Source organism: Myotis nattereri (assembly GCF_964212035.1).
Source record: "Myotis nattereri genome assembly, chromosome: 9".
Classification (NCBI taxonomy): Eukaryota; Metazoa; Chordata; class Mammalia; order Chiroptera; family Vespertilionidae; genus Myotis; species Myotis nattereri.
In genome coordinates, this window is record NC_138084.1 from 68,818,832 (window position 1) to 68,832,315 (window position 13,484).

The following is a 13,484-nucleotide window of genomic DNA, read 5'->3' on the forward strand; positions in this document are numbered from 1 at the left end:
ATTTAGAAATTACAGAGTAACGCAAAACACAGATACTTTATTGGGATAGAGTGTTTCCTTCCACCTGATACCAGACAGCATATCCTGAGTCTCAGATATTTTTTGATCTGTAGTCATTATAATTTGATTGTCACCTAGTCTAATTTTTATAGATGAGAAAATTGTGGTCCAAAGAGGTTGTGTCTGTTGCTCAGAGTCCTATGGCTAGTAAATGGCAAAGGCGGAATTTGAATCTAAATCTCCTGACACCTAGCATGTCTCTAAAGGTCAGAATGTCACAAAATTTGAAGTAAAAAGTTTCAAAATTCAAACAAAACAAAAACTCAGCTTATGTAGCAAGGATGACTGTGTAGTTAACATAAAATTAAAGTTAATTTTCCACCCAGGGCACCGTGGCCGCCACAGAGTCTGAGGAAACAGAAACGGGCCGACACGATGCTCAGTGGGAGAGTGGGCAGTGCCGGTGCTCGCGGAAACCGAGAACAGAGCTGGGGGGCTCACCTGTAATGAGAGCATCGGGCCGGGACTGCTCTTTCCTCCAGGCAGGAACAAAAACAGTGATGTCTCGGTGGCCTCTCTCCAAAAACCAGTCCACTGCCAACTTGATTCCTCGGCAGGAAAACACTTCTTTGTTTCCGTGGCTGAAAGATTATTTTAGAACACTTTACACAACACCACCTAAGTTTAACTTAATTCAAATTTGAAAACAGGAATGATCACATCATTACAATAGTAATAGGAGCTTTCAAATTTGAGATGGAGTTGAATAGCTCAGAGAAACACTAAGATAACTTAGAAGTTGAAAATCTGTGAGAAAAAAACATTAAGAAAATTGGGATGATTATTGTGCGGAGAATAATAAAAAAATAAGTTTTCAAATGTAAAGTTGTAAAGGGCAACAAGTCAGAAAGATACATGCTCTTTTTGACCAGAAAGGGGCCTCAAACACAGCAAGAATAGTTTCAGTCAAATGTAAAAGAAGTCATAGAGAAAAATCTAAATACAGTAGAATGGAGCCCAGTGGGTGTGGCTCAGTGGTTGAGCATCGACCTATGAACTAGGTCATGGTTCAATTCCTGGTCAGGGCACATGCCTGAGTTGTGGGCTCAACCCCAGGTAGGGGGTGTGAAGGAGGCAGCCGGTCAATGATTTTCTGTCATCATTGATGTTTCTATCTCTCTCTCCCTCTCTCCCTCTCTGAAATCAACAAAAATATATTTAAAAACCAAAACAGTGGAATGGAATTCCTATTTGTTTTTAAAAAATTCCTTCTCAATAGTTCTTATATTTCAATATGATGAATAAGTAATGTACAAAATTTATTAGGTGACCGTGTAAAACAACATACACGGGAAAAGTATGTTCACAGTGCTTGGTCTCATACAAGAAACACTTTCCATGTCCTTCAATGAAAAGACACCTGGTTTCTGTTTAACACTATTGTGTTAGACAAGGATTAATGGCGACACAAGGGCATTCAGAGCTGGATTAGCAGTTTCAGTGCCTAAAAGAAAATGCAACTAAGAGATAGTCCTTCAACAAGTATTCATGCGGCACCAGGCTCTGCGTGTGCAATTTAGTCTAAGAATTCAAAACAACACTTCTGAGGTAAAAAAAAAAAAAAAGTCTGTTTTGAATGCAGTGATTGCATTCTTTTAAAAAAAATTTTTTTATTTTTTTTATTGTTGACACTGCATTCTTTTATAGTTTGAGCTCTGAAGGCTGCGTTTCTTATCTGTAATGGAGACAGATATTCTTTGCTTCTTACGCCTAAGGAAGGCTAAACGAAATAGGTGGACAAATGCTTTACTAACATTTAGCACAAAGCGAACATGAAGTATATTAACATATTGTTATAGTGGTCCCCTGTGAAACACTGGACCCATCGAATATGGCTAATCATTTTAAAGACGAAAAGGAAACAGACCACCTTGTTTTGTAGACATTGAAGGCTATAAATGCAAACCAGAGGCACTACGGTTCCACGCCCCTCCTAATGGTCCTGGGCAGGATCGGAGGAGAAATCAGATGGACCGGAAGTTTCAGAGAAAGGGGTACAGGATGGGGGACTCCGAAGTCACATTTTCTGGGTTAGAAGGGCTACCTGACAGCCTCACCAATGACACAAAGTGATGCCAGGTTTCATGGAAAATACATTTAATCAGTCTTCTGGAAAACTACAAAAAATGATGGCACCATCTTTTGAGAGAATATATATACTAACTGTTCCTAAATAGAAAAACTCAACGTGCTAAAACATAACCATCTTATTTTGCATGAATGCTTTGAAATCTAAGTGTATGACTATTTGCTGGCCATTAGCCATTTTGCTTACTCAGACTTGAGCATTAACCTGCTCTGGCGCTAAGAGACGATAGAAGCATTTTCTGCCCAGTGACTTCATCTGTAAGGGCGACTGTCACATTTCACTGCAGGAAGAGAAGATTCCACCTTCTATTTAAAGAACTTTCACACAATGTGGGTAAACAGCAAACATGAGAAAGGTTCACACAGGCTGAAACAGGATCCTGTACCATGCACTGCTGACAGTAAAGGTTGTTCTCATATCCTTTCTTTCCCCTCTGCCCGCGCCCCTACGCCCATCCCACAAAACTCACAGGGAGAAAACAGGAGGAAGGAAGGGCCCACACTGTGAAAGGGAAATGGAAACGTATAAAGAACCTGGGTTTCTAAGCAGATGGACCCACATCCATCTCTGATCTTGTTATCAGAGAAAAAAGACCCTTCCTCATTTGTTTAAGAAACTGTAGTCAATTTTTCTGTTATTTGCAGCTACACACATCCTGAACTGCTACATTAATCAAACCATAAACCAAAAACACTGGCAAAGCTATACTAATATCAGAAAAAATATTTTATGGCAAAATTACTAGCAACAAAAAGTTATTACCTAATAGTAATAAAGGACAAATTCACAAGGGAGCTGTAATAATTGTGATCTCAGTCTCCATATGAGGATTGCAAAAGATCACAGGATTTCTAGAATAAATGGACAGATCCACGATCATACAATGAACAGATGGGGCAGAAAACATTTAGGGAGACTGCAGACTGGACAGTGAACAATTACAAGCCTGATCTAATGGACATGGGCAAAACCCTGCACAAAAAGAAAGTCTTTTCAAGAGCACAGGGAAGACTGATGAAATTAGCTATGTGCTAGGCCACAGAACAGATTTCAACGGACATTAGACATATGTATCACAGATAATATATATTGACAATGTTATTACTTTGAAGATATAAGGTTCTAGTTTAAAATGAATATTGCTGTTCACCAGCAAACCAATTAAAATAAAATAAAAAATCCCATTTGTATCAGTAACAAAAACTAAACAAATCTAAAGGAAAAGGTAAAGCAAGAGATTTAAAGAGAAGGTGAATATTGAAAACCTGTAGTAAAGGGAATAAACAGTGGTTCTAACCTGTGGGTCGCGACCCCTTTGGCGGTCGAACACCCCTTTCACAGGGGTCGCCTAAGACCATCCTGCATATCAGATATTTACATTACGATTCATAACAGTGGCAACATTACAGTTATGAAGTAGCAACGAAAATAATTTTATGGTTGGGTCACAACATGAGGACTGTATTTAAAGGGCCAAAAGGTTGAGAACCACTGGAATAAGAGAAGACCCAAGTGAAAGGAACAATGAACCATCTTCCTGGATGCAATACTCCAATTGATCTATAGTGCACTGCAACTCCAAGAAAAATCCTCAAAAGGCTTTTCATGGAACTTGAGAAACTGATCCTAAAGTTAACATGGAAAAACAAAAGGCCAAGAATAGTTCAGCAATTCTGAGGAATAAAAGAGGAGGACCTTTCCCATTAGTTATTAATACTTAGTATAAAACTACAGAAATCTAATCACCGTTGTATTGGTCTAGGCCAGCGGTTCTAAACCTGTGGGTCCCGACCCCTTTGGGGGTCGAACGACCCTTTCACAGGGGTCGCCTAAGGGGTCACATATTGTTTTTGTGATTAATCACTATGCTTTAATTATGTTCAATTTGTAACAATGAAATTGGGGGTCACCACAACATGAGGAACTGTATTAAAGGGTTGTGGCATTAGGAAGGTTGAGAACCACTGGTCTAGGCAAAGATAAAATATGTAACAGAAAAGTGGGCATAAAGTGACACACAAGTATGAATGTTAAAAGTGACATTACAAATCAATTCAACAAACAGTATTAGGGCAATTGGTTATTTATATGGGAAAAATAAAATTGTGTTTTTATCTTAAACCGTACACAAAAGTAAACTGTAGATAGATCAAAGATTTAAATTTCAAAGAAAATATTATAAAACTTTTAGAAGAAATGATAGGAGACATTTACATCAGGATAGGAAATACTTCTTAAGGAAGATATGCAACCCATGCTTTATCAAGGAAAAGACTGATACATTTGGGCACATAAAACTTCTTTATGTAAAAGACTCCATGAACAAAATAAAAATGCCATAGATTGGGAGAAAGTATTGCAACATATAGCACCAACCAAAAGGCTAGTCCTCATCTATATATATAAAAGGCTAAGCGATTGTCTGTCTGACTAGCTGGTAGGTATGACTCACACTGGCCACCAGGGGGCAGACACTCAATGCAGGAACTGCAGAGGGACAGCAACTTTGCAGAGTGCCCTCTTGCACTCTGGGACCCCTGAGGTGAATGTCAGAGAGCCAGTTTCAGCCTGATCCCTGCAGGCCAGGCTGAGGGACCCCACCTGCTGGAGGGACCCCAGTCACTCCACAGATGCCCTTCGAGCCACAGCGCCGCCCCAGGTGCGGCCGGCTGGGGAGGGACAGCAGGAGGTTGGCTCCGGGGTGTGTCCGGCCTGTCTCGCCCAGTCCTGCTCCACCAGCCACCTTCTAATTAATTTCCTTTCAATGTGCACGAATTCGTGCATCAGGGCACTAGTAATATATAAAGTACTCCTAACATCAAGGAGTTTTTTGTGTAACAAGTTTTTTTTTTTTTAAGGCAAATAATATGAGCAAATTCACAGAAGAGGAAACCCAAATGACCAACAAACATGAAAAGATGCTCAATAGTGAAAAAATGCAAATTAAAGCCAAAATTAGACACCACTTCACACTCATCAGATTGGAAAAAATAAAGTTTGCAAACACCAGATGTTGCCAAGGATGTGTGAAAGCAAGAACTCATAGATTACAGGTGGGAGTGTGAATTGGGGTAACAATTCAGGAGGACAATTTGGCAAAACTTTATAAAGTTGAAGGCGTGTTTTCTCTAAAACATAGTATTTCACATTTAGGTTGAGGAAACCCAACGGTAACTTGGAAAGGTTTAATGCAGTTAGCAGCTGGTGCTCATCCTTGGCCCAGCCTTAGCTCTCACAAGGGGGCAGGCTAAAGTCTTATCTCCTGCAGGGAGAAGGAAAGGCAGACAAGTGGGGATATGTAAGGTGGGTTCCTGAGTCTCCAATACTTTCCCAGCCAGTCTTTCCCTAACCAGGCCAAAGAAGTGAATGCTGACCAGGAAATCCCTGGAAGGGCTGCTGTTGCCTTAGAACTCCTTGCCAGCAAAGGCCCAAAATCACCCCTCATAATTCCTATTAAAGTCCAAGTAGACAACTACCAACTGGGTCCAAACTGCAGATGGGACTTCCACAGACTAGGAGAGGCTGTGGGAGACTGACCTTAACCTAACCTTACTGCGTGACGCACGTTGAAGGATGTGACTAATCACATGTGTTGGATACAATATAAGGGGCAACTGAGGAGGTTCTGATAACCAATTATAAAAACAGTAAGCTGACAAAACTACGAAAAACAGGATGTCAGAGTAAGCTCCATGTACTCACTGGTGCAGAGTAACTATCTGCAGAGCGTTTACTAAAAAGGTTGGATGATATTTAGAAACTGGAGCTTTAATTTCATATAAACAGAGAAGAAAAATCATTATAGTTCTGTAGCCACTTTCAAACTATATCTGCATGAATTCAAGGTTATTTCTTCTCAGTACTAAAAATAGCTAATTCTAATTTTACGAATTGGCATGTTCCTTTGGGCCTCAAATTCTTTTTTATTTCAACCCTTTGGCAATAAGGACGGTCTACCTCAAGTGAGTCCTTTGCTGGGTGAATTTGTTGGACGATATTGGCCACTTTTAACTAGTTAAGAAACCCCAAAGGTTTACTAAAAAGTGTCTCTTCAACTACTCTGGCTCAGTGGGACCGGGCTCCCGGGGAAAATCCCCAATCCTCACTGCAAATTTTGAATTACTATTGAGCAAATGGATAATACAGGCTCGAAGGTTGCATGTGGTTCACCATTGGTTTTAATGGTAGCAAACGACAAGAAACCTGCCAGCAGGTCTCTTTCTTAAAAGCCTTAACCTACTGTCATGTTTGGAACAGGCAAGCGTATAAAATCCTGTTTTGCAATGGCCAGAGGAAAGCTCTTTCCTGGTATCTTTGGAGAGATTTTAGAAAAGACATTCATCAAGTAAAAGGACTACTGGTATCTCTGGATCCCAGAAAATGAAGGAACTGGACAGCCATAAAGAATTAAGAAACTGAAAGCTCCTTTCTCTGTCTCCAGGTTCTCAACCCTTCTCTGCTGTTGCTCCTTTCACCCTTCTTCGCCTCTGTCTGGGACCTGGGAGATGACCATTGCTTGGCTGGATGGTATCCAACGGATTTAGGATCTGGGGGTAACTTCCCTTTGCAGAGAGAGAATTACCAGTCTTACCTAAATGTTCTGATATGGATTCTACCCTTGAGAATCCTCTGGCACTCCACACGCAAAACAGCTAGGGTAGTAGAAATGATTAACAGGAAGGAAAAAGGAGTCTGAGGATTCAGATAAAAGACTGTCCTAGAATGAAGGCCTCAGGCTGGCGAATGGTTGCTCTGATAACTTGGAAGAAAGGGAAACAGCAAAATGAGACTAAAACTGCAGTGCCATAAAACCAACTTACTTCTCATCTCAATGTGAAGAAAAAAAATCAGCCCTATTCCTTTGGAGCCCCAGGGACCCGTGCCTTCTGTGAACTCACTGTTCAGATCGTTTGCCTTGCTCACACAGGGAGCAAACCCTTTTCTCTCCCAGGATTGCTGGGTATATCAGCTGTGGTGAGAGTGCATACGCCCCTTTCCCTCGTTCATATTACCCACCCGAAGAGTCACCTTCCAGCGCTTTGGAAAGCTCTGCCAAAACGCACCCAGGCTCTCCAGCACGTTGCCATCTGCAGCCCTCTGCAGGGTGGACACTGGCTGCTGCAAGAGTCTTGCCTCTAGATGACTCTGCTCGACTCATCAAACAGGCATCATGGAGCCAAAGGATAACCCTCACAAGGGAGTACCCTGGGCTCGGGCACCTCCTCCAGCTCAGGCTGCTCCTCAGGCCTGGGACACCCACTGCGGGGAACTGCTGATGGCAGTCTTTGAAATCCTTCTGAGCAGGTGACCTGGAAGGGCTGCCCATCACTGGGGCCTTTTCTAACGTAACAGGGATGGATTCTCCAGCTCCGTGGGAGCCTTCTTGCTGGAACTGAAGTGACTTGGATGGTAAGGATAGACAGTTTCTCAGGTACTGGCAAGAGCAATCCAGTTTTGGGGGAAAATGGAGAAAGGGGAAGACAGAAAGAAACGCAGGGCTGCAGTGTTACCTGCCCAGTTAGAATTGTTCACAGAGGGAGGAAACCTTTTTCTGGAAACACCAACAAACAAGAGGACTCCCGAATGGAGAGTCAGTAGACGCCACTGTAAGAAGCCACGGACACTGGAAGAGGAATGCTGAGACTGGGGAAGACGCAGGAATGCGGCCTCCTTAACTATGAAGCTTTACTATCTCCACCAGGAGACTCTTCCCCCCAAGAAACCAGACAGGAAATACCTGGTAAATAGTGGAAACTAAGGAGCAAAATGGACATAACTGGAGAGCCCCCGAGCTGGGAATGGGAAGCCTTCATATGTACATTTCTTTTTCCTGCCTTCATCTTCTCCTGTCCTTTCTTATGGATCCTGGAGCCATGCATTTTCTACTGACCTTTCTGGTTTCACCCGAACCCAGAAAAACACACACATTGTGGGTGTCTCTGAACAACCTTCCACCTGCTCTTTCTCCAATGAGGCTCCTGAGCAAAGCGGTCCTCTGTGAGAGGACGGAGCCAGTCTTCTGAGTGCTGGGACCTGCTGGGAAGAGACCTGCTGCATAAACGAAGGGCTGCCCTCCGGGGAGAGGGTATTTGAAGCTCTTGGGAGACAAGGCACCGAGGTAGTGAACATGTGCTTACCTACACTGATAGTAAATGCGTGCTGGGGGCTGCGCCAGCTTTTGGAGAGCTCTAGGGGCTTTCTAACACCAGTGGCACTTATTGTTGATTTATTAGTCATTGCAACTTCCCCAACAGATTTCTATAATTCACGGAATTATAATTTCAGACAATCAGATGAAATTAATTTACAGACCACGCTGTGAAAGGGCTGCTGGAGTCTGGACGGGGGTAACTGAGGTCCCATGACGTCTACCCAGGGACTCCCATTCAGTTTCAGAGACAGCAACCCCCTTTGAATTCGAAATTGGAAACCAAGGGAAGCTAAAATGAACACAGTTTACCTTTGACAAATGTAAGACTTTCACTGGCATAACTTTTCATTATTACCCTAACTTATTTTGCCTTACATCTAATGGGATAATATTTAATTTATTCATATATACTACTATAACTAATTTGAAAACCATATAAATTCTTTTCTGTCTTCAACAGAAGGGCAATTCAATCAACAGTCAAAATAATGTATTTGCTACATCTTTTATCAACACCATATATACTCCCACTAGAGCAGTGGTTCTCAACCTTCCTAATGCTGCGGCCCTTTAATACAGTTCCTCATGTTGTGGTGACCCCCAACCATAAAATTATTTTCGTTGTTACTTCATAACTGTAATTTTGCTACTGTTATGAATCGTAATGTAAGTATCTGATATGTAGGATGTATTTTCATTGTTACAAATTGAACATAATTAAAGCATACTGATTAATCACAAAAACAATATGTAATTATATATGTGTTTTCCGATGGCCTTAGGCGACCCCTGTGAAAGGGTTGTTCGACCCCCAAAGGGGTCGCGACCCACAGGTTGAGAACTGCTGCACTAGAGAACTGAAGTATCCTTGCTTAGTAATGTGCCATTAAATATCACCAGTTATGGTTAATAGGTCATAAAGGCATATTTTGTAATGCAGAGAAAAATGCAGGGAAACACGTTTTAATGTACTTTGGAACTTCAATATGGAACCTTAGTATTTGATATTATCTAGGAAATATAATCTCACATATTATACTTTCTTAAGTTATATATACACATATCATTGTCTAGATTAACCACAGGACAGGAAGAGTTATTTCAGAATTATAACTGTTCTCTTCCAGTGGCAAACATAAGGAGCAATAAAAAAAAAAGGAAACTTAAAAAAAAGGGAATGAAGTAATTTATTATTAAAGGGAACCCCCTCTTTTTGTTTTTCATGGCATTGAAAATAAAAGGGAGAACAAAGGAATCTCTTTTCAATTATCTTATTTCCTCAATTTGATTTTGCTTTAGTTCTTGTTCTGAATTAACATATTACTTATAATGTTATACAGAAACTTGAAAACCATAGGTGATTTTTACTTTCTTATATTCTAAAATTTATGTACTAAGTAATGTGATAAAAGAAAAGCTATTCATGAAAAGTCTTTCCATAAATCTAAAATGTAATCATGAAAATTAAACCTAGAATGGCATATTTAATACTACTACCAGTGAATATAATATTAATGCTACTACTACTAAAACTAGTACTACTACTAAATAGAGATAGATGGCTTTGATGAATAGGCCAATGCAGTGAAAATACGGCCTCATTACGCATAAACAGAGTTGGACATATGAAAATAGATTTTCATTTCAAAGGATTCTTAGAAAAATGGCTTTAAAATGCTCTTCATTAATATATTTTCCATGTTTGATGACTGTTACAAAGAAATTCTTACAGCCTATGTCCCTGAAGCAGAGAAAGGCTTGCAGCTGGATAGCACCTTCAATATGGAAACCAGGCACCTGATTTCCTATCATTGTTGTCTAAGTAAAGTTCATATTGTATTTGAGAACATATTAACTTCATGTGCTGACTCGTGGCATCTAGAATTCTTTCTTTTACTTTCTACAATTTACTTACTACTTATAATTGATTGATGCTGTTTTGTCACTCTTATAGCTATTCAAATCTGTTATCTCTGATTTCTTTTCTAAGATTAATTTGAGGCTAAATCTAGTTATCGGGATGCTAAATACTGAACATACCACCAAAAAACTAAATCCACGCTCCCCTGCTACAAATAGAGTTCCACAGTGTGGCTCAGAGGGCCTTCTGGGAGCAGGGGAAGCAAGATTAAGTGGGAAACACAGCTCCACCTATGCACCCCAACTCAAACCAATCTCTGCTTTTGTTTGTTGTAAATACTGGGCTTCCATGCAAGATTTTCAGGATTGTACTGCTTTGGAGGAAAATAAAGTCTAAGAAATTAATGATTTAGGACAATGAAAATATCCAACATCAAAATTACAATGGAAGTCTTGACATGAAATACTTACTATTAGCCTGCAGTTGGTTACAGACATAACAGCAGTTTGGCTTAGAGAATTTTCAGAATGGGAGAGGGTAAGGAAAAAGAAAAGGAGAAAGATTTCTTTGACCTTATAAGGTCCATAATTTGAAACCAAAGTTAATAATAGGAAGCACTTGTAGCTAATCCATATCCAAGGGGGTGATCAGTCTAAAAAAGCTGAAGAGAACATATCTGTTAAGTAGATGTAAAAATGTCTTCAATATTAACAAAAGTAGAAAGCATTGACTCTAGTCACTTTTTTCTTATTTCTTATAATTGAGTAACTTTTCCCATTTCTTATAATTACTAACACTAGTTAGGTGAACTGTAATTAACTTTATTCATATGAAATAGGACTATTGATGTTGATGTTTGCTACGTTAGGGTTTAAACAAACACATTTGAGATAACAGGAAAGTTTATTGACCATTGCCCTATTAAAATTCATGACTGAAGACAACTAAAATTATGTACTTAGGGTTATAAAGAGATGCAGTGGAATATAATTAATATTTGCCTTTGTCAGACTCCATGTGATCTAACTAAACAACGGAAAAAAACTAGTTCTGATTCTGATTCTTTTCTTACTCTCTATGGATTTTCCTTCAAACAGTAAGAGAAATGGTATACCACTAAGTAACCTGTAACACCAATGACACTCACCTAGAGGAAATGTGAGCTGTCCTTTAATTAATTATTTAATTAATATTAAGTCCCTACTAAGGGGCTTAAAACATATTCCAATGAGAGGCTCTCCAATAGAAATACAATGCGAACCACATATATAATTTTAGATGCTCTAGGATAGCACATTTTTTTTAAAAATATATTTTATTGATTTTTTACAGAGAGGAAGGGAGAGAGATGAGAGTTAGAAACATCGATGAGAGAGGAACATTGATCAGCTGCCTCCTGCACATCTCCTACTAGGGATGTGCCCGCAACCCAGGTACATGCCCTTGACCGGAATTGAACCTGGGACCTTTCAGTCCGCAAGCCGATGCTCTATCCACCGAGCCAAACTGGTTTCGGCTAGGATAGCACATTTTAAAAAAGTATAAAGCTGTTGACATTAATTTTAGTAATAAATTGTATTTAACTCAATGTTTCAAAAATGGTAATTTTAACACAATCAACATAAAAGTTATTTTAAATATTTTTATACTAAGTTTTCAAAATCTGATATGTATTTTACATTTATAGAATATCTCAATTTGGACTAGACATGTATTTTTAATCCTCATCTGAGGACATTTTTAAATTAATTTTTTTAGAAAGGAAAAGAGAGAGGGAAACACCGATGTAATAAAGAAACACTGATCTGCTGCCTCCCAACTGGGATCGAACCCTCAACCTATGAATGTGCCCTTACCAGAATTGAACCTGCAACCTTTTGGTGTATGGGACGATGCTCCAACCAACTGAGCCACCCAGCCAGGACTGGACTAAACACATTTTAAAAGCTTGACTGCCACATCTGGCTTGTAGTTATCATATTAGGTTGTACAGGTTCATGACACATAATTTCAATAAACTTTTGTTGAGGGACAAAAAACAAATTTGAATGAACTCTGGTAATTGTACTCTCTCCTACAGTCTAAGCCAAACATGCAGTCTAGATGTCCACGAGGATTTTATTAACTATAAGTCAGTGCCGCACTTCTCTGACAAACTGGCAACAGGACAGCAAATCCACCAAACAACTGGAGGCAAAATGGCCTTCAATATTCAACTGACATAGAAAGGAGTTCTCAATTTCTTATGCCTTCACAAACCAGGCAAAAGGCTCTGCACTTTTAAAAAGATTCAATAGAAGTTTAAAATCCATTTACACAGACTGTTAAATTTTGCTTGTATGTTACAAATATATGAGCTGTTCTTGATAGAAAGGTTATCACAACTTATACATTTTCTTTTTTATAAATATATTTTTATTGATTTCAGAGCGGAAAGGAGGGAGAGAGAGGTAGAAACATCAATGATGAGAGAGAATTATTGATCAGCTGCCTCCTGCACACCCCCCACTGGGGTTACAGCCTGCAACCTGGGGGCATCGAACCCTGATCTCCTGGTTCATAGGTTGATGCTCAACCACTGAGCCACACTGGCTGGGCAAACTTATATATTTTCTCTGTTCATATTCTAATTCTAAAATCTACATCTGGTTTCTGTTCAACTTTAACAAAATGATGGTAAGGTCTCACCTGGAGTGCTTTTCTATATTCAGTTAACACTCAGATTTATACCAACAGCAGCTGGTTTCTAACGCATTCCTTTTTTGGGGGTTGGGGGGGGGCGGGGGAGGAGTGAAAACTGTCAAGAAAATGGTTGCTTTATTTCTCGATTCTATACCATTTGATTGGTAGAGAAAAGTCATAATATTCTTAGTTCATCTTTTTTCCAGGAGTTGTCTACAACTTAACCTTCGCATATATTTTTTAAACGTAAGTAGGTCTCCTCGTCTCCAGTCTTAGTGTTCAAATTCTCTAAATTTATCTGCAGAGTGATCTTTCTTAAAGGCAAATGATATGCCACTTCTTCCTTGCTTAAATTCAATAGCACGAATCCTACTGGCTAAAAGTGATCCACCTGAGATTATTAGCAAAGAAAATATTTGTCCTAATATTCTACACAAACATGCACCAATATTGCTTACCCACCGTTTGGAGATTTGATCTAAACCCAGAAACCTAGCTTCAGTGTCCAAGATAGAGAGCTTGTAATGGTGTGTGGTGGTGGTGGAGTTTCAGTAGTTTGTTCATATCAAAAAGAAAAGTGTCCAGCTTCCTCTCTGACTCAACAGAAGAATTTGTGCTACAGCATAATGCAGAGGCCGTGC

The 13,484-nt window shown here is 39.7% G+C and overlaps 1 protein-coding gene across 1 annotated transcript in view; it reads right to left on the minus strand.

Moving 5' to 3' along the window:
• The window catches only part of ZC3H12C (zinc finger CCCH-type containing 12C), a 29,405-nt gene that overhangs the window by 7,217 nt on the left and 8,704 nt on the right, over nt 1-13,484 (minus strand). Inside the window, exon 2 of the mRNA XM_081098778.1 lies at nt 502-641. Coding sequence (XP_080954904.1) covers nt 502-641 — 140 coding nt within the window. The remainder of the gene's footprint in view (nt 1-501; nt 642-13,484) is intronic.